Consider the following 24,727-nt stretch of genomic DNA (forward strand, 5'->3'; position numbering starts at 1 on the left):
CACGGAGAAGTGAGGGGAAGGTGAGAGAGAGGCAGTGACAGAGAGGCAGAAATAGGGACAGAGAGAAAGAGACAGTCACACACATGCAGACGTGGGAGTCAGAGGAGGGGAGAAGGAGAAGGAAAGAGACAATGAGAGAGGAAGAGGGAGATGTGGAGGGGAGACACAGAGATGGAGACACATGGACAGAGAGAGGCGAACTGTAGTCTGAAATTAGAGAGACTGAGAGGTGATTTGCAATGACAAAGAAGAGGCTAACATGAAAGGGTTAGGAGAAGCAGCGTGTCAAGTTCTGTGAATTTCTTAGCATACAAGCAGGGCCTCAATGCGGTGCTCCTGGTGAGCACACATACCCTCTGCCTTGCAGGAAGGAGTTCACAGGTCAGTTTGCTGGTGGGGTGCAGTGGGTACTATGACTTGCCAAGATCCATTCTCTACTAGCTACCCTTTAGAGGGCATCACGTCGTTTTCCTCTGTGGCACTGTCACAGTTTGTAGTTATATATTCAGTTAGGCAGTGTTCTTGCCTGGAGAATTCCAGGGACGGGGGAGCCTGATAGGCTGCCATCTATGGGGTCGCACAGAGTCGGACATGACTGAAGCGACTTAGCAGCAGCAGGCAGTCTCTTTGTTCAATAACCAGCTCTCCCACAAGAAGGGAAGTGTTAGAAGGCAGGGACCATACTGGCTTATTTGCTGACTCCTTGTCACCTGGTGCGGTGACTTAAACACTTGAGTGGATTGATAAATGTTGTTGAATGAATGTAAAAGTGAACAGACTAACAAGGAAGAAGCAAATGAATACATGGCTGTGGAGGTCTTCGGGCTTTGGGAAGGGATCTGGGCATTTTCCAAGCTGAGAAAAGAGAAGGGCAATGCAGGCAGCCGGACCAGCACGTGCGGATGAATGGAGACAAAGCAAAAAAAAATGGGCAGTCAGGAGCGGCCACAGATGTCCCACCTTTGGGGGCATCTCACAGATATCTCACTACCACCTGTTGGAGAAGTGAAGTCCTTGTGTTGTAATGTTGACAAATAATTTCACACCACAATATCTACGATGACTTATTTTCTGGCAACCCTCAAAGTCAAGAAATAATCAAATGTCTATGGTGTAGGGCCTGTGGATGATACTTGCTAATGTTAGTAGGAGCAGGTAGCCAGAGAAGCAAGTACATGTCCAGCTGCAAACTGACTTGTGGGCAGTGCCCTGACGAAGGCCTGCCCACAGCTGTGCAGCTGCAGAAGCAGGCAAGTTCACTGCTGGTGGTGAGGAGTTTAACTTAATTAACTTGAAAACATTCAATCCAGTGCTCTTTCACTAAGTGCCTATATTTGCAACACAGTTCTTATACATTTAAAGGAGGGAAAAGCTACAGAAGTCAGAAGTGTCTTGAGGCTCCCTTGGCTTCACTAGGTCAGTTTCAGCCCCAGACAAGACAAGAAGGGCCAGCCCTGCCTCAGAGTGAGTTCCCTGCGGGTAAGAACTCATGCTGCTGCAGGAAGGGAGATCTTGAGAGAAAAGTGCGTAGGTGGTGATCTGCTTACAAATGGTCCTTCAGCGGGGCTCAGATCTTACATGGCAGGGCTGTGAGGACCTTCACTGGGCCCAGCTATGCCCCACCTCAGAGAAGACCCAGCTGGCAGAGAGAGACTGTAACCAGAGAGCTCAGGTAAAGAAAACACTACTGGAGATGATCTGTTACAAAGACGCCAGTTACCAAGGAGGTTGCTAAGAGAAGTCAGCACGTTAGTTAGCTTGGGCCGTTAGCTTGGGCTGAGTTGGCTCTCCCAACTGAAGGCAAACTTGATCCACAGAACCAGGTGGAGTGAGCAGGGGCGCGAGAGGAAGGTTCAAAGCAGGAATCCCAGAAGCGGAGCAGCCCTCTGGGATGGATTAGAGTGACACGTGTGAGTTTAGTTTCCAGTAGCAAGACACCGCATCTTTCTCCTTTTTTTCCTTTCTCCTGATGGAGGAGGACAATCCTCTGAGATATTCAAGCAGCGCTAACTCCACAAGTGGATTACCTGGGAAACAGCTGGACCCAGAAGAGGCTCCTGAGGCCTTAGCACCCAGAGCCTCAACAAAGTGACCTAAATGTTTTACCTAAGTCAAAGGACCGACAGGACCACTGTACCATTCTATGAAGGCAAAGACAGAAGCAAAAGAAGTACATGAGACAAAGATCAACAGATAGTGAAGTCACCCAGAGAGAGATGTGCCATAATTTCCATTTAGTGTTTCCATAAGCTTACCCTAAAAACACTTATTTATTATACAGTATGGTGTGGAACATGATGGTGTAAATCTGTGGGGCTCTTGAACGCAAACTTTTCAAGAGAATTGGGAGCAAAGTTGAAAAGTCTGATAACAGACACATGTAGCTACCACTTGGTGGCAGCATATCTAAACTAAAGACAGATGGTGAGGAGTGTGTGTGTGTGTGTGTGTGTGTGTGTGTGTGTGTGTATGCATGCACGCACACCCACAAGTTCAGGGGAAGGGCCCCCAAATCTCAGGATCAGAACTCAACACCCCAGCTCCTTTCATTCAACACTGGGAGCCTCTCTGACAACCTTCCTACGTAGTAGTTATTTGGATTCCCTTTGGGGATCGTATTACTATCCGCTTTCCAAAACTTAAGTCAGAAAGGGGAAGATTTAAAATGGATAACCAAGAAAAACCTATTGTATAGCACATGGAACTCTGCTCAGTGTTATGTGCCAGCCTGGATGGGAGAAGGGGTTGGGGGAGAATAGACACATGTATGGCTGAGTCCCTTCATTGTTCACTTGAAATTATCACAACATTGTTAATTGGCTATACCCCAATACAAAATGTTTTTGGTGTTAAAAAAATAAAAATAAAAAAAGAGAAAGGGGCAGATTTGTCTCAACACAGTTAGATGAACTCTGGAGCAATGGTATGAGCTGGCCTAGCTGCACCCATCATGTTGTCCTGTAAGCGGATGCGTGAATGAGCCAGTGAGTCAGTTAGTGAATAAACACAGCCTAGTTTCCTTAATATATTTATTTTCAGTTTCTAGGGTAGAATTGTAACAAGGCGAGACGCCGATAACCTCTGCTATTCCATTTAGAAATAACTCTCCTGTAAGTATCTGTCCCAGGGCGGGCAAGTGTAGATGTGAGAGGAAGGGCAGGCCAGGAGGGTCCTCCAACCCAGTGGGCAGCTGAGAGCCTGGATCCCCGGGAATCTGCAAACCCAGCTTCCTGACCCAGTTCTCTCTCGACGGGACTTAAGGAAGTTACTTAGTTTTGGCACCTTAGCACCCATTTCTCTTTAAAATGAAGATGATTATCCGCCAAGCCCCAGGATGATCACAGATTTTATCGCAGAGATAAAAGCAGTGCACTGACACGAAAGGCGGATGTTCCCAGTGATAACTGTGCTGGGTGCTGTTATAAACATACGTCTTAGATTGATCGGCTTGCCCTGCTTGTTTATGACCTAACCTGCCTTCTCTCCTAGAGCTGCTGGCCACCGGTAGTAAAATGAGTGGTTCCTCCCCAGGTACCAGTGACTGCTGCTTCTGGGCCAGTAGTCATTCTCAAGGTTAAACCACAGACAGAAACACAAATCATATCTAGATTGAGAAAATTCAGAGTTTATATGATCTGGAAAGAGAAAAATGCACTGGCTTTCCTTTGCGCATTCCCCAAACAGCCAAATTTTATAGCCTGCCCGTCTGTGGCCTCCTGCTAGCTCCAAGGCAGCCAGAATCTCCTCTCACCCTATCCTGGCCCCATGTAACTTCACAAGTTGCCAACTGGCTGCAGACCAGGCAAGCTCCCTAGCACTCTGCTGCCTTGGAAAGTGCTGCAGAGGCTCAGGGCTCCCGCTGTGAGAGGCCTGGTAGACCAGGAGGAGTGGGATGGCTGCCCTTAGTGTTCCCGCCAGCTCTGCACTGATGTGGTAGGCAGATTAGTGTGCTGGAGCATCCAGAGGCATAACGGGGGTTAAGGCTCTCTGTCAACACTAAATCAACTGCCAGTCAAGTGGGGGCTTCTCTCATTGTCCAACTGCTGCACCATAGGGACCCAGGGCAGAAATGTCTCTGGCTTCCCACAGGGGTACTTCTTGTTCTTCAAATGTTCTTTCGTGAATGGGCCTATGTTCCAGATTGCAAAGGACCGCGTCTCCCCTGTACCCCGTTTTCTCACAAACAATGGGGAGTGGTAAGTGGCTGAAACACCAATGCTCCAGAATTGCTTGCTGGGTCCATGGAGAGAGGGATGGGTGTGCAAGGGCCAGAGGGCACCAGAGGCTGTTTCATGAGCCAACATCTGGGCCACAGAAAGAGGAAGCCTGGCTGGAGCTGCTGGATGGTTTTTCTGAAAAGAAACCAGGACTACAAATTTGTGATTTTAGATGAAAATTTCTGGCACGGAGTAAGGAATGTAGTCCTAGAGATAGAGAGACCTGGGTTCAAACCTGAGCTGTATCACTTATTATCTGTGAGACCTTGGGAGAGCTGCTTAACTTCTCTGTGCCTCAGCTTCCCCATTTGTAAAGTGCAGGTAATTAAGAGTACCCCTGTCTGGCTGCTTAGAGGTTTCAGGGAGGGAGAGGATGCGGGCAGTGGGGATGATGCCTTCTCTCCTCACCTCCCTGCTGGGTCACGGCTTATTTGGGAAGAGCTTCCATCAGCACCTCGGTCCTCCCAGTTAGGTGCTGGGAGAGAGTTTCTACCACTCTTTCCCTCTTTCCTTCCCTCCCCCAGAGGAGCAGCCAGTCTGAAGGGCAAGCACCTAACAACCACAGGACCACACCTTCCAGGTGTTGGGGTTGCAGCATCAAAGGCCCTGCAGTATCAGGGTCACTTCTGGCCACCCAACCTGCCCACATTTGGGGCTCCAGAACACCCTTTCTATGTCTCCTTCTCTGCCCATAGGTGGGAAAGTCAGGCTCCACTCCCTATGGGCCAGATCCCTTCGGTCTTCTTCTCAGGCTGAAAGTTGGCAATACTCAATCCAGCTCATTCTAGAAAGTCTTCCATCAAAAGAACTGATTGATGTGTTGATGAGTATTTGTCTTGTCTTTCTTGAATCCACTAATCAGACCAGAGGGAAGGACAGCAAAGATGTAGGCAGTGTTTCAGAGTTCTTAGCATCTCATAGCAAATAATGTTAACATGAAAAGAAGGCTCTTAGAGGTCCGGATGTGTCGTCCTCCTGCTTCAATGCTGATATGTGCATTGAAATTCAATGTTATTTAGACCCCTGGTTCTCCAGGGGAGTGGCACTGCCCTCTACAGGGTATTTGGAAAACCCGTGAGGGTATTTTGGGTTGTCACTATGAAACAGGGACACGACTGGCATTGAGCACAAGTCAGAAAGAGGCTATAACACCTTCAGTGCAGGGGGACAGCGCTATTTTGGGTCCCTCATGACTTTAAAATATTTCGCTAGACCCACACATGAGTTTAAAAAATAACTGCTTATGATATGTATTTATACACATGTGTACAGATCTGTTTATACATATACACATGTGTATATATTTTTTAAATTAATATCAGCAGGTATAAGGAAAAATATGGGCAAAAAAAATCTACCAAACCAAAGTGCTATAGTGGTCAGTGGAGTGGAGTCACAGACTTTTAATAACTTGGTTCTACATTTCTGTTTTCAATTTTTGGAAGAATGTGCTATTTTTGCTATTGAATAAAACAAGATAAACAAAAAAGGGCAAAATTTGTTAAGCAATTTACAAAAAAAATCATGTCCTGGAGATATGATATTTTGGAAATAAGTTTATTCTACATTAATCCAGTAAAATTAGGTTAATGGGAAAAAAAAGGTTATCATAATTTTCTGAGTCTAGAAGCTAAACTACTTCATTTATAAAATACAACTTGTATTTTTGCATGGTTTTCATACATATTAAACTTTCCAGGAATTCCGTTACTCTAAAAATAGGGAGAAGAATGCGAGAAATCACTCACCATTTAGGAAAATCCAGGCATTGATGCCAGCACTGCTGGCAGTAGCCAAGTCACCAAAACAATGACCATATCAGCCAGCATTTGAGACTGTGGCAGTGCCAGTGATTCAGAGAGTAGGTGACTGCATCTGCCTAATACACCATGTCTCAGGTACAGGTACCCTGAGCATTCCTCTGCTAGTTCTCTTCTATCTTTCAATCAGGGCAATATTTGGTTTCTAAAAATGTCATGTGTATTGATAGATAGGTTATATGATACCGATCTCACCTCCGCGTAGGGGATGGGGGAGCATTACAGAATGTGTGCCCTAAAAAAAAGGGACTGGTGGGGCTGATAAGAGTCAAAAGCCACTGATTTCCCTTCTGGGATCTGAGCGCAACACTTCTCATCAAGTCTGCCTTCCAGGCCCCTGCTTAAACTTTCCCGTAACAAAGCAGGAAGTCTGGAGAACAATCCTGCTTGTCATAGTACACGATGACCTGTCTAACTTTGTGTAAAATGGGACCTTCATCTCTCCGGAGTTGGGGCAAGGGTAAGCAAGGGACTTCCCCCACACACAGCAGAAGGAAGAAACGCTTTTGTCAGCAGAAAGACAGAAGCAGAACTGAGCCGGGCGACTTACAGAGGTCCTCGGTGGCAGCGGGGACGAAGGCCGCCATGGACTCGTACAGGTCCTCGTCACAGCCGGGGTTGAGGGAGCATTTCATGAGCAGGTCTGTGGACAGGTGGGCCATGGACTCATACACAGAGTCAGCCTCCTCCCCTTGCATCAGCTCCTCTTTAATGTGACTCTTCAGCATGTCCACAGTTTCCTGAAAGAGAGGGGGGCCCCACAGGCACGCTGACACAGCTGGGCTCTCTGGGCAGCGCCAGCTGTACGAGCGGCCTTGTGGCAGTCGAGTAAAGGCTCACAAGAATCAGGCTTGCAACTGGGTGTATTGCAGGTCTCTAGTTCCCACCAGACTGAAAGCTTCTTGAGAAGCCAGGCTCAAGTCTTTATTCTATGTCCTTTGTTTTCGCCTTTGTATCTTCCTCCAACACTAAGGAGCAGTTAGGCACTCAGAGGGGACATCTGTTAAATGTCCAATGCCTGAAGGACACAAATCTACCACCTTCCCATGAGTGCCTTTGATGTGTCAGGGAAGGGCTAGGGATGTGCTTATGCAGTGTATCCTGACATCCTTTCCACTGCTGCTTCTGGTTCACAGATGAGGAAACCAAAGCTCAGAAAAATCTAATGCCTTACTCAAGGATCCACAATCCTGGCTTCTGACTTTTCTACCATACCTTAGTGGTTCCTCAAATGGGAACAAACGGCACACAAAGGGGGAACCTTTGCTGATTAGCCAGATGGAAATTCAAATGGGCTAAACAGGGCTGCAGCTAAGCTGCATAGTCAGAAATCCCTTGGGAACTTGGTTCACCTGTCCTTGTTCCTTATATTAGGCTGCTCCAAAGTGCCTGACAGCACACTTCTCCAAAGTGCCCACCTCAGTTTTAAATCCTGTGTCCAGAAAGAGAGGTGGTCTTGGGTGAAATGCGCTGACGTCAGAGAGACCCGCCCCCCTTTTGTCATTTTGCCTCCAGGTGGTGGTGAAGCCAGAGAGGTGACTTCTCTGAAACCCCTGCACAACTTTTCCTGGTAAGAAACTCTGGTGTTTCACAATCCTTATTTCAGCATCAACCCACAAAAATCCTCATTTTCATCATCGCTACCCCAAGAGCACTAATCTGCTCTTGACACTCTGCATTGGTTCCCTGATGAACCCCAAGGAACGGACCAGGTGACAGCTGTGAAGTGTTGGAGACTCAGAGTCTGACTTTTGGTTTTGATATGGTGGAAAGAGGAAATGGGGCGGTTCTTTGGAATCATGACCAACATGCAGGGGTGGCCTTTGCGGGGCAAAGCTGGAGATGCACTGGTTGAAGGGATTATAGTCTGAGAACAAAGATGGTATGACGAATGTGAACCAGATTAACTTCAGTGCAAACTGGACAAGCATCTTTCCACGACCCTATGACATAAAGTAGGATAACAGGCCCCCGCTTTAGCATCAACGAGGGTCCCATCCTATCTCCCCCCGGACAAGTGTGGGGCCCTTGGCACAACTACTCTGCCTTTTGAGGCCCCTTTCCTCCTTTGTTGAAGAAAGATAACAATACTGTCAACTTCAAAGAATAGTGGGGAGGACTCAAGGAGACAACACGTTTGCCAATCAAATAAATGCAATAAATAGTGGTCACTAATATGAACACAGTATGCTGTTAACAAAAACTATTGGCAGGGAAGCCTAACACTGCCTGTTATACATTTTTGACTCCAAAGTGAAGCCAAGTAAATACTTCTACCTTTTAGCTTCATTTATGCCAATGATACACCAAATAAGTACTCATGCTATTCTATTCATTCAATATATTTAATCACTCCCCAACTTTTGGGGGCCTCTCTATATATCTCGGTGAGTCACTGCCTTGTAGATTGTCAAGTCCAGAGCAGAGAGGTAAGTTTCTGGGGAGGTGTCAGGCTCACTCCTTTCTGGAGGTAGAAAACAAGACTAAATTGTGTTCATTGTTCCTTTTGAGGTCATAGACTCATATGAGAGGCTAAGCTATTTCCGTGTTGCTGCTGTGAATCGTGAAAATGGAAGAAAACCAGAAAAGGGTGGCGTCGCAAAGGGCATCTGCCTCCAAAACAATGGAAGGGATTTGGGGGTATGTATCAAGGCCAAGACACAGGATGAGATTACACTCGAAGAAGGACCCCCAAGTCAATGATCGAGGAGGATCTGTGGATCCCAAACTAGAGAAGCAGTTAAACCTGAAGACAGGCAGAGGCTCAGAAAGAGAGAGGTTGTCAGGAGGTGGGGCCTCACGGCTGGCCGCCTTGTAGCCTCAGATGAAGAGTTTTACTGTGGTCAGTGCTAAGAAAGGAACCAAGCTTAACAGTTAACCTGGGCTTGACGGTGGGCGAAGCGGCTGGGAGCATCCTGCCAAGTGCCTTGAAGGTGGGTGGGGAGGCAGCTGGGAAGAGGAGTTGGCATCTGCCCTCAGCAGATTCACTCGGCAGACGTCTCTGTAAATTCTTCGAGGGTGGATCTTAGTGCTTTACCTACACTATCTCTTATTATCCTCAAACAATCCTAAGAGTCAACTATTATCATCTTTCTCTTGCATATTAAGAAACTGAGAGAGAAAGAGTATAGATACATGATTTGCCCAAAGTCATGTGGCTAACAAGCATTGATAAGGACACTGGACCAGGGTCCATGTGACTCCAGGCTTCCCAGGTGACACTAGTGGTAAAGAACCTGCCTGCCGAGGCAGGAGACGTTAAGAGATGCAGGTTTCATCCCACGTTCAATCCTGCATAAGGAAGATCCCCGGGAGGAGGGCATGGCAACCCACTCTGGTGTTGCCTGGAGAATCCCATGGACAGAGGAACCTGGTGGGCTACAGTCCATGGGTTGCAAAAAGTTGGACACGACTGAAGTGACTTAGAACGCACACACGCACGACATGTGACTCCAGGGCTCATCTCTTCAGCCCACGTATACTGGCCCTGCCACCAGAGGCACATGAGGACATGCTAGAGATGAAGTCCACCCAGATGTCTGGTGCAAAGGCAGCCCTGGGGACCACATGGTGCACTTCCAATTCCCGGGGCCTCTCCCACCTTGACCTTACCACATACTCGTCGATGAACTGCCGCAGGTCCCGGAAGCCGTGCTTCTCGGCGATGGTGTTAGGATAGTGGCCGTGCTTGTTGGCAACACTGTAGGCCTGTAGGGCTCCCGGGCAGGTGAGCAACAAGGCAGTGAGGTTCTTTAGTCCGTACTTGGCAGCAAAGTGCAACAAAGTGGGCAGCTCTTCATCCCTTTGATCTGAAACATTGTCAAGCAAAATGAAACGATCAGAGAAAGCCCAGGGCACCATGTTCATGGAGATGACACTGGAGACCTCGCACCCAGCAGATGCTCCTTGGCTGACTGACCTAACACCTACTGGCTTCCTCTGGGGCACCGCTGAAGACGACAGAAGAAATGGTATGTCAATTAATTAGCAAATCTATCATTAATATCCTGCCTCCTTTCTCTAAAAGGATTGGAGGATCCTGAGAAATAACATCAGTTCAAAATATGTGGATATTCTAAGGGTTTGTTTTTTTTTAAAGCAGCCATGAAGAGCAACAGGGATCATGTTTTGAACATCTCTTCAAATTTCAGAACACTTTAAAATAACCGCTTTATGTATGCTGATGGATTCATGTCAATCTATGCCAAAACCAATACAGAATTGTAAAGTAAAAATTAAAAATAAATAAATAAATTAAAAAAAAAAAAATAAATAAATAAATAAATAAATAAATAAATAAACAAAAGAAATCCTGGGACTTCCCTGGTGGTCCAGGGGTTAGGACTCGGTGCTTTCACTACTGTGGGCACATGTTCAATTTCTAGTCAGGGAACTAAGATCCTGCAAACTGTGTGGCGTGGAGGAAAAAAAAATCCATCTTCTTAGCTCTTATGCCCAGTTTCATAACATGTGCCAAGTAATCCTGAGGCTGTTACTTAGACATTCCATGACCTTTAGTTTTGAACTAGAAAATATTTCCATACTATCGCAAAGGGACCTGGGAGGATTAACAAGGTGGTTTTCAGGGAGCTCTTTGTTGACGACAGGCCTTGAGTGATGTTATTAACGTACACGAACCCAAGGATGTCCATTAACCTTCTGATTTTTGAGAAACAAAGTGCTCCGGAGAGTCACTGGTCCCCATGAGCCCCTCCACCTACTAATACGTGATACAGCAAGTCAAACTCAACCAAGGAAACAGACATGTTTGTGTTGGGAAGTTGGGGACAAATCTCTTTTTTTTATTTTTAGAAAAGTTGATTTCTAAGCCCAAAGTGAAAGTGAAAATGAGGGTCACTCAGTCATATCCAACTCTTTGTGACCCCATGGATTATACAGTCTATGGAATTCTCCAGGCCAGAATACTGGAGTGGGTAGCCTTTCCCTTCTCCAGGGGACCTTCCCGACCCAGGAATCGAATCGGGGTCTCCTGCATTGCATGCAGATTCTTTACCAATGGGGCTATGAGGGAAGCCCCAAAGTGATAGATAAATAAACAGATAAATATATGTATATATACATATGTCTTATATATATGTGTGTGTGTGTGTATACATAAATATGTATATGTATTTTTTTAATAAGACAAACCCAGGGACATACTGGTGGTCCAGTGGTTAAGACTTTGCCTTACAATGCCGGGGGTTTGGGCCCCATCACTGGTCAGGGAGCTAACATCCCACATGCCTTGCAACCAAAAAAACAGAACATAAACAACAAAAACAATACTGTAATAAATTCAATAAAAACTTTAAAAATGGTCCATGTTGAAAAAAAATCTAAAAAAAAAAAATGAAAAGACAAGCCCAGCATCCTATTCACCAGGATATAATCTTTGGAATGATGGTCTGAAAACGTCCCCAGGATCGCCCATGATTGTCAAGCTATGAAATATTCTCTCCTGAGCCTGAATAGGGAATATTAACACCTGCTCAAAGTGATGCAAGAACATTCCACGGTAGGAAAATGGGGAGAGGCAACACGAAAATGCCCCCAGGAGATGGACTTGAAGGTAATATAACCCCATCCTTATGGCTCTCAGAGGCTGTGGAAGGATAAAATGCAGGCAGTGAGTAACCAGAGACTTGGGTTCCTCCTGGGCAGTACAGCTGCGGCGTGAAGGAAAAACAGCATCCACAAAAGTGCCATAATAAGCATCCAGTCCACTGTGCAGGGCACCATCCCCATGCAAGTGGTTCTCCCAGCTCCCAGTAAGGCACACATGCCCACAAGACTGCTCCTCCCTCGTCAAACAAATGATTGTTTTGTGCCTACTGTGAGCCACCAGGCACAGTCCCTGTGTTCATCCAGCTGACAGACCAGCAAAAAAGACAAAGCTGAAGAGTACAAGAACCCGACATGCTAGGGGAACCTACAGCATGTCGGTGGGACCTACCTGAGGAAGTGCTTCCTAAGCTGCTGCAGGAGGAGGGGAGGAAGAAGCTGTACTCTCATAGGTTGAGGTAGCAAGAGGCAGGGTGGAACTTTCATTGGGTAAAAGTTTATACCTTCTGTAGAGCAGAGCATAGAAGCCAAGGAAGAGAACAGAGAGGGGTGAGAGCAGAAAGACTGCAGGAGCCCCTGGGGAAGGGCTTGTGAAAGGCTAAGCAATTTGGACCTTAGAAGACAAGTGGGAACCACAGAGGGTATTTAGTAAGGCAGTGAGATATCTGGGCTTATAATTTAGAATCCCAGGCTGACCAGAGAAGCATGACTGTTTCTCAGAGGATGAACGGAAGAGCAGGACCCAGTAGAAAGCATGAGCACGGGCTGACTGCATGCTGAAACCAACCCACCGAAATTGACCTGCGGCCTTTTCCTTGAGTTTTGACTGTCAACTTACTCGTCATCATGTCTTCTTCTTCCAGCTGGTTGATTCCAAAGAGGTGCAGCCCACTTGCAGGAATGTTGTTCTTCAGGGACTCCGTTAGCAGTTTATCAAGGGTCTCCGTGTTGTAGGGCACAATTTTAAAGGCCTAAATACAAAAGTGAAGACAGTCAGATTTTAAATCCGGCTATCTCCCACCCTTTTCATACTGTTACATCTTTTTGCCTTAATTGATGCTTTCAAACTGTAGTGTTGGAGAAGACTCTTGAGGGTCCCTTGGACAACAAGGAGATCAAATCAATGAAATCCTAAAGGGAATCAACCCTGAATATTCATTGAAAGGACTGATGCTGAAGCTGGAACTCCAATACTTTGGCCACCTGATGCGAAGAACCAACTCACTGGAAAAGACCCTGATGCTGGGAAAGATTGAGGTCAGGAGAAGAAGGGGATGACAGAGGATGAGATGGTTGGATGGCATCACCGACTCAATGGACATGAGTTTGAGCAAGTTCTGGGAGATGGTGAAGGGCAGGGAAGTCTGGCGTGCCACAGTCCAACTGAGCAACTGAACAACAACAACAATCTCCCACCCAACAGATTTCAGATTGTGAACCATGAGCAGAAACCACAGGTACAGAAAACTCTGGGGTCCTTTCATCGTCCTTACCTGACACATGAACTCCACAGGATTTGCAGCATTGGACAATAAATTCCCAATTTCCTCCATGTCAGTATAATAGCTGATAATGGTGTCACACACCACTAAGTCCCCGGAATATATCTTCAGAGAAACATTCCCAGATGAAAGGTCTGGATGGAAGAAAAGATACTATAAAACTGTGTTTTTGTTTTTGTTTTTGTTTTTTGAAGAGTACAGGGGAAAGTGTTCCTGGATTACTTAAACGGTGAAGAAATGAATTGGGGACTGGAAGAAAGGGTTTGGAGGTGAACTGCAGGGCTGGGAAGTGAGGGACAGAGCAGAAGAAGCAGTGAGCAGACTGACACACAGGAGAGCTCTGTGTCAGAGGGATTATCCGCACTGGGTCTGCAGTTTAACTTTTGGAAGATTTTCATCTGCTTTACTCACTACTGCAGGCCCCGAGTCACAATAGACAGGAAGAAGAGCTGAATTGAAAGCACTTTATATAAAGGCTAGTGGTCACCAGAGGCGGGGGAGATGCTGGCCAGTGGTCACCAGAGGCAGGGGCGATGCTGGCGGTGGGACCCCGCACTTCCGCCCATCGCACCAGTAGAACTGATTCGCTTGCTGTGCTGCAGTCATTACTGTGTGCGCTCCCTGAGTGTTCTCTCTTCTACACCACAGGAAGGGGTTTTGAGGGGGAAAGAAAAAAATTAAAAATATACCAACCACAAAGATTCGATTCACAAAAGAGGAAATGTGACAAGTAGAGAACATGGAAAAATATTTAGCCTCGCTAGTAATCAAAGAAAGGCAAATTAAAATAATGGAATACTTTTTAGAAAGATATTAAGTTAGCAAAAATATTCAAAGTGACAAGGCCTAGTATTGGTAATGAGATAGCAGATAAACTTGACAGTAGTAATATTCTGTAAGGCAACTAAGCATCACCTTTCAGGACCCTTAAAAACGCCCAGTGTTTGAGTAATTCCATCCCTAGGACACTATGCTAAACACAATAGAAACAAAACCTGCATAAAGATGTTCAATACATCTTCATTTAAAATAATAAGAAGACAGTAAGAAATCAAAAATGACATAAATAGGCAATAATGAGGAAATGAAAATTTAAAAGATATTTCTATTCAGCTGAGTATTATATAGCTTTAAAAATTATGGTTTTAAGATATAGGTCCAGTTCAAGGAACTAGTTTTATAAATTATGGTACATCTACACATTGGATTACCTTGCAACCATTAAGCATCATTTTGTCAAAATAATATTCATTAACATGGGAAAATACTCACAGTGTATTTCCAGGTAACGAGAGTTGGTTGCAAGACAAAGTTTTGTACACAGATGTGGGAAAATACAGAAACCAGTGATTTCCTTTGGGGGCATATGGGTAATTTTCCACCTACTTCCTTTTATGGTTACTATATTCTCCAGGTTTTCTATATTGAGCACACATTACTTTTGTAATAGAAAAATATATATATAAAATCGAGAGTTTCAAAGTCCATGTAATAGTACAGTGGTAAAAGAAGACAGGATAAATTAAGGTTACATAAAGAAAACCAGAATATAAGGTAATAGATACTATTGGAACAACTATGTTTTTAAAAATTAGGAACAAAGGCAAAGAAGACTTAGTGGTAGGGTGTCAGATGACTTTATCCCTACTTTTCCTATTTTTCTCTAATTTAAAAATATGTTAATACGTTAACTTTGTAAACATTGTACTATATCCATTTCCTCCCCATCACACATGTATGCTTCTACAACTTCCTTTTCCTTTCAAGAGAATATGACAACCAATCCCAATCTTGCTTGTCACTTTTCTCAATGACTGATAAAGACAGCTGTCAATAAGGTAAAGAAAAAGGGGACCTCTTCACATGAGGCCTAATTTCTGGAGGTCAATCGGGCTACTTACTGGGAGCTTTCACGGAAACAGTGTACTCATTCTCCAGCTTGGCTTCCACCCTTATCGAGGGAGAATCCTCACGAGAAAATTCGGCTTCTGTTGTCACCTTCTCATCCAACTTACATCTCACAATGACGTAGACAGTGGTTTCTGCCTGGAATGGGAGACCAGTCATTGTTCCTTCTCCCTGGTTTTTGGAGCCCCAGCTCTCCCAGTGAAATTGCTCCAGGCAGGGTGGGGTCTGCAGTCCAGTGCCAGGCAGTGACTGCTTGCCACAGGTCCCAAAGGACCAGCTAGCTACAAAGCCCAAGATGGAACATTTATAACCCTTAGTAGCAATTTGATCATCTTATGTCTGTCAAACCTAATAATAATTTTAAAACCTGGGGCTGGTATTTTATATGTCTGTTTATTTACTTTTTCGTAGCATTTCTTTTTTGTTGTGCATTTCTTTTTTGTTGTACATTATAAAAGTATTGGTCCATGGCAGAATTGGAAACTTGAAAGAACATTTTTAAGAAGTTCTTCACCACAGATAGTTTGAGAAGCAGTATTCTAGATCAGGGCCTTTTCCATGAGTCGGTTCTTTGCATCAGGTGGCCAAAGTATTGGAGTTTCAGCTTCAGCATCAGTCCTTCCAAAGAATATTCAGGACTGATTTCCTTTAGGATGGACTGGTTGGATCTCCCTGCAGTCCAAGGAACTCTCAAGAATCTTCTCCAACACCACAGTTCAAAAGCATCAATTTTTGGCACTCAGCTTTCTTTATAGTCCAACTCTCACATCCATACACAACTACTGGAAAAGACCCTGATGCTGGGAAAGACTGAAGGTGGGAGGAGAAGGGGACGACAGAGGATGAGATGGTTGGATGGCATCACCGACGTGATAGACATGCGTTTGAACAAGCTCTGGGAGTTGGTGATGGACAGGGAAGCCTGGCGTGCTCCAGTCCATGGGATGGCAAAGACTCAGACAAGGCTGAGCAACTGAACTGAACTGATTCTAGATCAACCTTGGTATCCAAAGTGAGGCCAAGGGATCAGCAGCATTGGTATCTATGGAAGCTTGTTAGATACGCAGAATCTCAAGCCCTGCCTGGACCCACCAGACACCACACCAGAGTCTGAATTTTACCAAGACCCCTGGGTGACTCAGCCTTACAGAGGAAGAGGCACTGATTCACAGAAGACTTCTTGAATTTTGGAATTTATGCTCTTCTCAGATGGACAAAGATGGAGAAGCTCTATATAGTCAACAAAAACAAGACTGGGAGCTAACTGTGGCTCAGATCATGAACTCCTTATTGCCAAATTCAGACTGAAATGGAAGAAAGTAGGGAAAACCACTAGACCATTCAGGTATGACTTAAATAAAATCCTTTATGATTATACAGTGGAAGTGAGAAATAGATTTAGGGGACTAGATTTGATAGACAGAGTGTCTGATGAACTATGGATGGAGGTTCGTGACATTGTCCAGGAGACAGGGATCAAGACCATCTCCATGGAAAAGAAATGCAAAAAAGCAAAATGGCTGTCTGAGGAGGCCTTACAAATAGCTGTGAAAAGAAGAGAAGCAAAAAGCAAAAGAGAAAAGGAAAGATATAAGCATCTGAATGCAGAGTTCCGAAGAATAACAAGGAGAGATAAAAAGTCTTCCTCAGCAATCAGTGCAAAGAATAGAGGGAAACAACAGAATGGGAAAGACCAGAGATCTCTTTAAGAAAATTAGAGATACCAAGGGAACATGTCATGCAAAGATGGGCTCAATAAAGGACAGAAATGGCATGGACCTAACAGAAGCAGAAGATATTAAGAAGAGGTAGCAAGAATACACAGAAGAACTGTACAAAAAAAGATCTTCATGACCTGGATAATCATGATGGTGTGATCACTCACATAGAGCCAGACATCCTGGAATGTGAAGTCAAGTGGGCCTTAGAAAGCATCACTACAAACAAAGCTAGTGGAGGTGATGGAATTCCAGTTGAGCTATTTCAAATCCTGAAAGATGATGCTGTGAAAGTGCTGCACTCAATATGCCAGCAAATTTGGAAAACTCAGCAGTGGCCACCGGACTGGAAAAGGTCAGTTTTCATTCCCATCCCAAAGAAAGGTAATGCCAAAGAATGCCTAAACTACCACAAAATTGCACTCATCTCACACGCTAGTAGAGTGATGCTCAAAATTCTCCAAGCCAGGCTTCAGCAATACGTGAACCATGAACTTCCAGCTGTTCAAGCTGGTTTTAGAAAAGGCAGAGGAACCAGAGATCAAATTGCCAACATCTGCTGGATCGTGGAAAAAGCAAAAGAGTTCCAGAAAAACATCTATTTCTGCTTTATTGACCATGCCAAAGCCTTTGATTGTGTGGATCACAATACACTGTGGAAAATTCTGAAAGAGATGGGAATACCAGACCACCTGACCTGCCTCTTGAGAAACCTGTATGCAGGTCAGGAAGCAACAGTTAGAACTGGACATGGAACAACAGACTGGTTCCAAACAGGAAAAGGAGTACGTCAAGGCTGTATATTGTGACCTTGTTTATTTAACTTATATGCAGAGTACATCATGAGAAACGCTGGGCTCAAAGAAGCACAAGCTAGAATCAAAATTGCTGGGAAAGTGAAAGAGGAGAGTGAAAAAGTTGGCTTAAAGCTCAACATTCAGAAAACCAGATGGGCATCTGGTCCCATCACTTCATGGGAAATAGATAGGGAAACAGTGTCAGACTTTATTTTCTTTGGCTCCAAAATCACTGCAGATGGTGATTGCAGCCATGAAATTAAAAGACACTTACTCCTTGGAAGGAAAGTTATGACCAACCTAGATCCATACTGAAAAGCAGAGACATTACTTTGCCAACAAAGGTCCATCTGGTCAAGGCTATGGTTTTTCCAGTGGTCATGTATGAATGTGAGAGTTGGACTGTGAAGAAAGCTGAGCGCCGAAGAATTGGTGCTTTTGAACTGTGGTGTTGGAGAAGACTCTTGAGAGTCCCTTGGACTGCAAGGAGATCCAACCAGTCCATTCTAAAGGAGATCAGTCCTGGGTGTTCACTGGAGGGATTGATGCTAAAGCTGAAACTCCAGTACAGTGGCCACCTCATGTGAAGAGTTGACTCATTGGAAAAGACTCTGATGCTGGGAGAGATTGGGGGCAGGAGAAGGGGATGACAGAGGATGAGATGGCTGGATGGCATCGCTGACTCAATAGACGTGAATTTGGGTAAACTCTGGGAGTTGGTGATCATCAGGGAGGCCTGGCGTGCTGTGATTCATGGCGCTGCAAAGAGTTGGACATGACTGAGCGACTGAAATGAACAGATGAACAAAAATAACTGATTGGAGGATTAATTTTCCCAAGGCATTGAGCAACCTGAGTACAGTTTTATATTATTTTGAGATCTCTTGTCAAATCTGCCAAATGGAATTATCTATTTTACTGTGATGGTTATACTGGTTAAGTTCTTCAGACATTGAACTAGAAAGGACCGGCTGTTCAAAAAACAGGTGAAAAGGAGAAATTTCTGGCCATAGCTATTCCCCAGATGTTCATTGTAAAATTCTGCTCTCAAGCCTTTAGCGGAGGCCTTTGTGACGAGGGCCACTCTTGATTCCAGAGCATGGGGGGGGGGGGGGGCGGGGGGCGGGCAGGCTGTGGCCCTGGCTCACAGAGGCTGCTGAGGGTGAATGAGAATGTGTTTGTGGTGGACCTGTCTCCCACTGCGGGTCCAGCCCTGTCCAACCTGCTCCTTCTCCCAAGGAGTGGAGGGGGGAGCCACTGAAAATGAATGTGTCTCCCCCTTGACAGTCATGACCCACTCAATGCCAGCACAGCTGCCCCAGGATCCAGAGACCTGGAGCAGGCAGCAGAGAGAATCCTGGGTCAGTGGGAGCCAGCACAAGAGGAGGAGCCGAAGCCCAGAAAATCAGGGAGGTGTGGGTGGGGCATTTTCCTTCAGTTCCAAACCCTCCTCACAGTCTCCAGTCTAATGTCAGGATGAGAGGGGCGTGGGGAAGGCAGGAAAGAGTATAGCGAGACTAGAAACTGCATGCCCACCACAAAGCCTGGCTGGTCAGGAAAAGGAGTGGAGCGGGTACAAAGAAAAGGGACTGATGAGAACCAGGGATGCATCTAATGGCCCAGCTGCTCATCTCAGACCTGGTTATTACCAGATTATGGTCCAAAGGAAGCTGGAAACTGATTTTCATGCCTAATTTTTAAAACACTGAGCAGCTCAAACCAAACACATCTGTGAGTTCAATCCAGTCCGAAGAAGCAGCTTGCAACCCCCATGGAGGGCGTCCTTGCCCAATGCCTTGTGGTCTCAGACTGCACAGAAAGCCACTCACAAGTGTAGAGAAGCTAAGACTCCCCATTTCCATGGCCCTTCCGCCCTCTTGCCTCCAGGAGCCCACAGTGGCAAACCTAGCTCAGGCTCCTACCCACAGGAAAGCGCTTCTCTGCTCTGAACCAATATTACACATTTTTTTATCAGAAAAGGAAAGATAATGAAAAACCATCAATACTGTGGTAGCATTCAAATAACAGTGGCTCATCAGTTGGTTATCACATTCAAATCATCTCTTAACGTGGGTCCTACCCCTGAAAATGTTAGTCATGTTATGCTCAGGCATTACGGAGAAGGCAATGGCACCCCACTCCAGTACTCTTGCCTGGAAAAAGCCATGGATGGAGGAGCCTGGAAGGCTGCAGTCCATGGGGTCGCGAAGAGTCGGACACGACTGAGCAACTTCACTTTCACTTTTCACTTTCATGCATTGGAGAAGGAAATGGCAACCCACTCCAGTGTTCTTGCCTGGAGAATCCCAGGGACGGGGGAGCCTGGTGAGCTGCTGTCTATGGGGTCACACAGAGTCAGACCCGACTGAAGCGACTTGGCAGCAGCAGCAGCTCAGGCATTAAGCTGAGCTTATCATTTATCATTTCCTTTTCAAGTGATACTGGCCAGCAAGTTTCAGCCATCAAGCTTTGAGGCACTTTTGGGCCATACAAGGAGCCAGGTGACAGAGAAGCACCTGTCAAAATGCCCAGCACTGGGCTGGAAGGACCAGACCCAGGCCTCTAACTCCAAGGTTGGCATATAGTGTATTGTAATGTTCATGTCTGCTGGTCTTCGACACATTCTAAGTTTTTGTCTCATGAACTTAATGTCTTGGGTTGATGACACATACATTCCTGGACTCTTCTCCCTTGACTTAAAGGAGTGAGGAATGTCCAGGGCCCAGGCACTGGGGGTCCCAGGGCGGCTAATGTATATGGAAGCCCTACAAGAAAGCTGGGATTACACAAAGGTGTGACAGGAGAACACCGCTCCCTTTACTACATCCACTGAGAAGCCCCGAAGCCCGTACTCCGCCATCCACCCACCAGCCCCAGAGGTACCTACCCCACAGCGGATGCGCCCCGGCTGCACCACCATCAGGGTCCCAGGCAGAGTCTCCGGCGGTGGCAGGCTCTGCTGCTTTGAGTAGGGAAGGACCTTCTCGTCCTCAGTCTCGGGGTCAGTGACGGAGTCGCAGCCAGAATCTACGGCACAGAGAACACAGCTGAATGGAAAGGAAAGGAAGCGGAGCCGGGCATGTCCCAGCCTCATTAAAACCCCAAACGTTACCAAATAGGAAATGGCTCCGAATGTCAAACAAACACAAGCTGAGGGGAGTGACTCAGGAAATCACGAAAGAGGACCTCCTGGGGAAAAGTCAACCCCCATGGAGGCCATGAGGATCGGGTGACAGCAGGAAGACGATGGTGGAGAGAAAGGCCAAGACGTCTGGGGCGGGCTGCTGTCTGAGGCTGGCAGGTCTGGTCGCAAACAACAGACCTCTGCAGGCTTTACCTCTGGACTTCTTGCAGGGCTGGCTCTGGTGACTGTGAGGAAAGAGGCCCCTTCTCCTCAAGGGGAGGGGTGTCAAGAATAGGTGGTCCACTTAAAGGCCATCTTTTGAACATCAGGTAAAACCTGTGCTTTCCAGGAAGTCATTTTTCCTCAAGGTCATGGCTACCCAGCCTACTCCCTCCAGGACAGTGGTAAAAGGCAATCACGTTCAACAAACCGTAGAGTGTCACTGGGTCCCAAATCAGTATCACAGCCAACACCCCTGCCATGGGAAGACTGGAGCGTGCTTGGGTTTGGAGCAAGTGAGCAGGGGTATGCAGATAGAGTATGGCATGGAATGAGATGATGCTGAGATGGGGGTAGATGCAACCTCCCAGAGGTCTAAAGCAGGGACTCTTAACCAGGGCTCAACAACTGACAGGGTGCCTGTGTGGAAGCCTCTGTGTGTCTGTGTGTGTGCATGTGTGTGTGCCTGTGTGTGTGCCTGTGTGTGTGCCTGTGTGTGCATTTGCCTAAACTTCCCTGGAGATAGTCCAGGGCTTCATCAGATCCTCAAAGAGGAACAAAACGGTTAAGAACGGCTGCGAGGAACAGGAAGGTCCATCTAGTCCCTTCCTCAGGCTTGTTCTTCTCCATTTCTAAACCACCAACAGAGCCAAAGAACTGTGCTAGGAGCTGTAAGAACACAAGCGTGAACCAAACACCCATCCTGCCTTCAGAGAGCCCATCTTCTAGAAGGGCTGGAGAGAGGTTAACTTGGCTGAGTCCGGCAGGCTGGCCTCCCATGGAAGGAGTGACATCCATCCTGGGAGAAAGCTGGGATGGCAGATTAGGCCACCGATATGTCCCCAAAGAAAGCTGTAACACAGGCTTGCTCTCTAGATCCCAGGTCATGCCAGGGGAGGGCTGTGCTCCCACCACCATGAAGGCTGAGGTGCCAGAGCAGGTGTGGGGAACCCATCACCACCTTGTCCTAGGGCTATAACTGTGAGGCAAGGGTCTCCGGAACCTGCCCAGGCCAGGGGAGGGCCCAAGGCCTCCCAGATATGCAACTTAAAAGCTCCGTAGCCTTGGGCAGGGGTCTGGTCCTGGAGCCTGAAATGGGTTCTGACAGATGTCTACATACAGGTCCAGAGTGTGACGGACAGTGAGGCAGGTCCTCCCGCCGCTTGGTCCCTCTCTGTGACTTCACCCAAGATGCACTAGTCCAGAAGGCGGGGCCGAGTGCAGCCTGGTCTCTGACCTTGTTAGCACAATGGGAAACCAGGCAGAAGTTAGTGCTGAGTCCTAAGGAGACAGGTACTGTTTCTCACTCTGTGCCAGAGCCATAATCTTCTCTATCTCTCCTTTCCTTTCAGGCCTACTAACTCCGCTCTCAGTGCTAACAACCAATGCCCCTCGACCCCTTCAAAAAGGCTAAGTGCAGTAGTCTTTCCACCTCCATGCCATCTGAGCCAAGTTAACGGAAGGCTGACATTTTCTCTGCCGGATCTGCCCTTCTCCACAACATTTTCTCCTTGAAAGTGAAAAGTGGAAGTCGCTCAGTTATGTCTGACTCTTTGCAACCCCATGAACTATATGATCCATGGAATTCTCGAGGCCAGAGTACTGGAGTGGGTAGCCTTTCCCTTCTCCACAGTATCTTCCCAACCCAGGGATCGAACCCAGGTCTCCTGCATTGCAGGCAGATTCTTTACCAGCTGAGCCACAAGGGAAGTGCAAGAATACTGGTGTGGGCGGCCTATCCCTGCTCCAGCAGATCTTCCTGACCCAGAAATTGAACTGGGGTCTCCTGCATTGCAGGCAGATTCTTTACCAACTGAACTATGAGGGAAGCCCTTCTTGACCGGTCACTATCAAAATGGCCAGGGCCCATCCCCATGAACAGAGCTACACATGCTACCCAGACACACTCCCACCCACCACGGAACTTGTGAAAGAAAGAGCCAAAAAATCAGGGACAATTAATATTCTTCCTGTTAATAACTATATAACACCACATCAAGCTTTAGTTTTGTATCATTCGATGCCTAAACATCAGTTTTTCATTTCTATGGTTCTTTCTGGATGATAAAATAACCTCATTGACTTACAACATTCATCAGTCACTTAAAACTGCAAGAAACTCCCTGGATCTACTTATGGATCTAGGATTGTTTAGATACTACCTGAGTGGGTACCAACTTTTGCCAACTACCCATTCTAATTTATTGTACAGATATAACTGCCTTCACCCCACCCCAGTATTCTTGCCTGGAAAATCCCATGGACAGAGGAGCCTGGAAGGCTGCAGTCCATGGGGTCACTGAGGGTCGGACACGACTGAGCGACTTCACTTCCACTTTTCACTTTCATGCATTAGAGAAGGAAATGGCAACCCACTCCAGTGTTCTTGCCTGGAGAATCCCAGGGGCGGGGGAGCCTTTTGGGCTGCCGTCTGTGGGGTCGCACAGAGTCGGACACAACTGAAGTGACTTAGCAGCAGCAGTAGCAGACTCATAGTACGGTCTATTGCTTCAAAAAAGAAAATCTCTTCATTTCTCCCAAATTACTGACCCAGTTAGTTGGCTAGCCAAAGAATTAAGGCTCTAATAAATACAATAAGAAAAGAATAGAGAAATAGAAATAAGCCAAACGAGAAAGAGATGATAACAAATATGGAGAAAATTTTAGAAACATACTGATGTGAAAACTTGTTGCTAATAGTTTTTTTTTAATTTTAATACAATTTTTACAGAAAATATATAAACTATCAAAAATGTTTCAAAATAAGTAGAAAATTTGACTAAAACAATAATCACAAATTTTTCTGACTTTCAAATAAAATGTAAAGTACAGGCCACACGCCCTCCCTGCACTGAATTTTAAGTTGTAGTTGCCACAGTGTTTCCTATCTAGAAAAATTCCATTTATATAGGTTTTCTGTCTTCTACTAAAGTTTACAAAAACAATAAAGGATAGTCTTATTTTATATTAAATGTATAAAAAAAATTTAACAGAGCAATTAAATACAATAGACAACACCCAAACCAAGTTTCATTCTCACAAAAACTTAATAAGTGACAATCCCTTGCACTTTCTTTCCAACCCCACCCCTGCAGGATGGTTCCCACAAAGAAGGGCGGCGAGAAGAAAAAGGGCCGACCTGCCATCAACGGAGTGACAAAAGAATCCACTATCAACATTCACAAGCTCATCCTTGGAGTGGGTTTCAAGAAGTGTGCCCCCCGGGCACTCAAAGAAATCTAGAAATTTGCCATGAAGGATATGGGAACCCTAGGTGTGCACATTGACACAAGGCTCAACAACCCTGTTTGGGCCAACGGAATAAGGAATGCCCCATACCCTATTTGTGTGCACTTGTCAGAAAACATTCACCAAACAAACCATAGTTTGGTTACCTATGTGCCTGTCACAGCTTTCAAAAATCTACAGTTAATGTGGATGAAAATTAACTGCTAATTGTCCAAAAGTTATTGGATCACCAAAAAAACAAAAAACAAAAACACCCAAATATGTGATAAAGAAAGCACTAAAAATCAGTACAGAGTAAAGAAATTGGTTGGTGAAAAGGATGCCTCAGCAGGTGGTACTGAAAAAATTTAGCTATATGGGATGGACATAGAAGGACAGAGAGACTGTTTAGAATCTGAATTCTTATATACTCCAAAAGAAAATTTAGATGGATTATAGATGGAAATGAACAGTAAAACAAATTTTAAAAAGATAAAAGTATATCAAAACACAGGCAAAAATTTTATCGTTGTTTTGAGAAAAGATTTGTCTATCTTAAAAACAACTGTAAAACACAATTGAAACAAGCAATAGCATTGATGACATTAATTTAAAACTTAGGTAAACAA

The 24,727-nt window shown here is 45.7% G+C and overlaps 1 protein-coding gene and 1 pseudogene across 2 annotated transcripts in view; one reads left to right on the top strand and one right to left on the bottom strand.

The window, feature by feature from the left end:
• PIK3AP1 (phosphoinositide-3-kinase adaptor protein 1) overlaps window positions 1-24,727 on the bottom strand; it is a 123,362-nt gene that overhangs the window by 44,284 nt on the left and 54,351 nt on the right. For both annotated transcript variants that reach the window (XM_040254642.1, XM_040254643.1), the window contains 6 exons: window positions 20,415-20,554; window positions 15,006-15,150; window positions 13,096-13,238; window positions 12,441-12,573; window positions 9,650-9,846; window positions 6,588-6,777 (listed from right to left, as the gene is read on the bottom strand). In XM_040254642.1, the coding sequence (XP_040110576.1) occupies window positions 6,588-6,777; window positions 9,650-9,846; window positions 12,441-12,573; window positions 13,096-13,238; window positions 15,006-15,150; window positions 20,415-20,554 (948 nt within the window). The remainder of the gene's footprint in view (window positions 1-6,587; window positions 6,778-9,649; window positions 9,847-12,440; window positions 12,574-13,095; window positions 13,239-15,005; window positions 15,151-20,414; window positions 20,555-24,727) is intronic.
• LOC120873747 lies at window positions 23,906-24,364 on the top strand (annotated as a pseudogene).

This window comes from Oryx dammah, unplaced genomic scaffold (assembly GCF_014754425.2).
Source record: "Oryx dammah isolate SB20612 unplaced genomic scaffold, SCBI_Odam_1.1 HiC_scaffold_14, whole genome shotgun sequence".
Taxonomy (NCBI): domain Eukaryota; kingdom Metazoa; phylum Chordata; class Mammalia; order Artiodactyla; family Bovidae; genus Oryx; species Oryx dammah.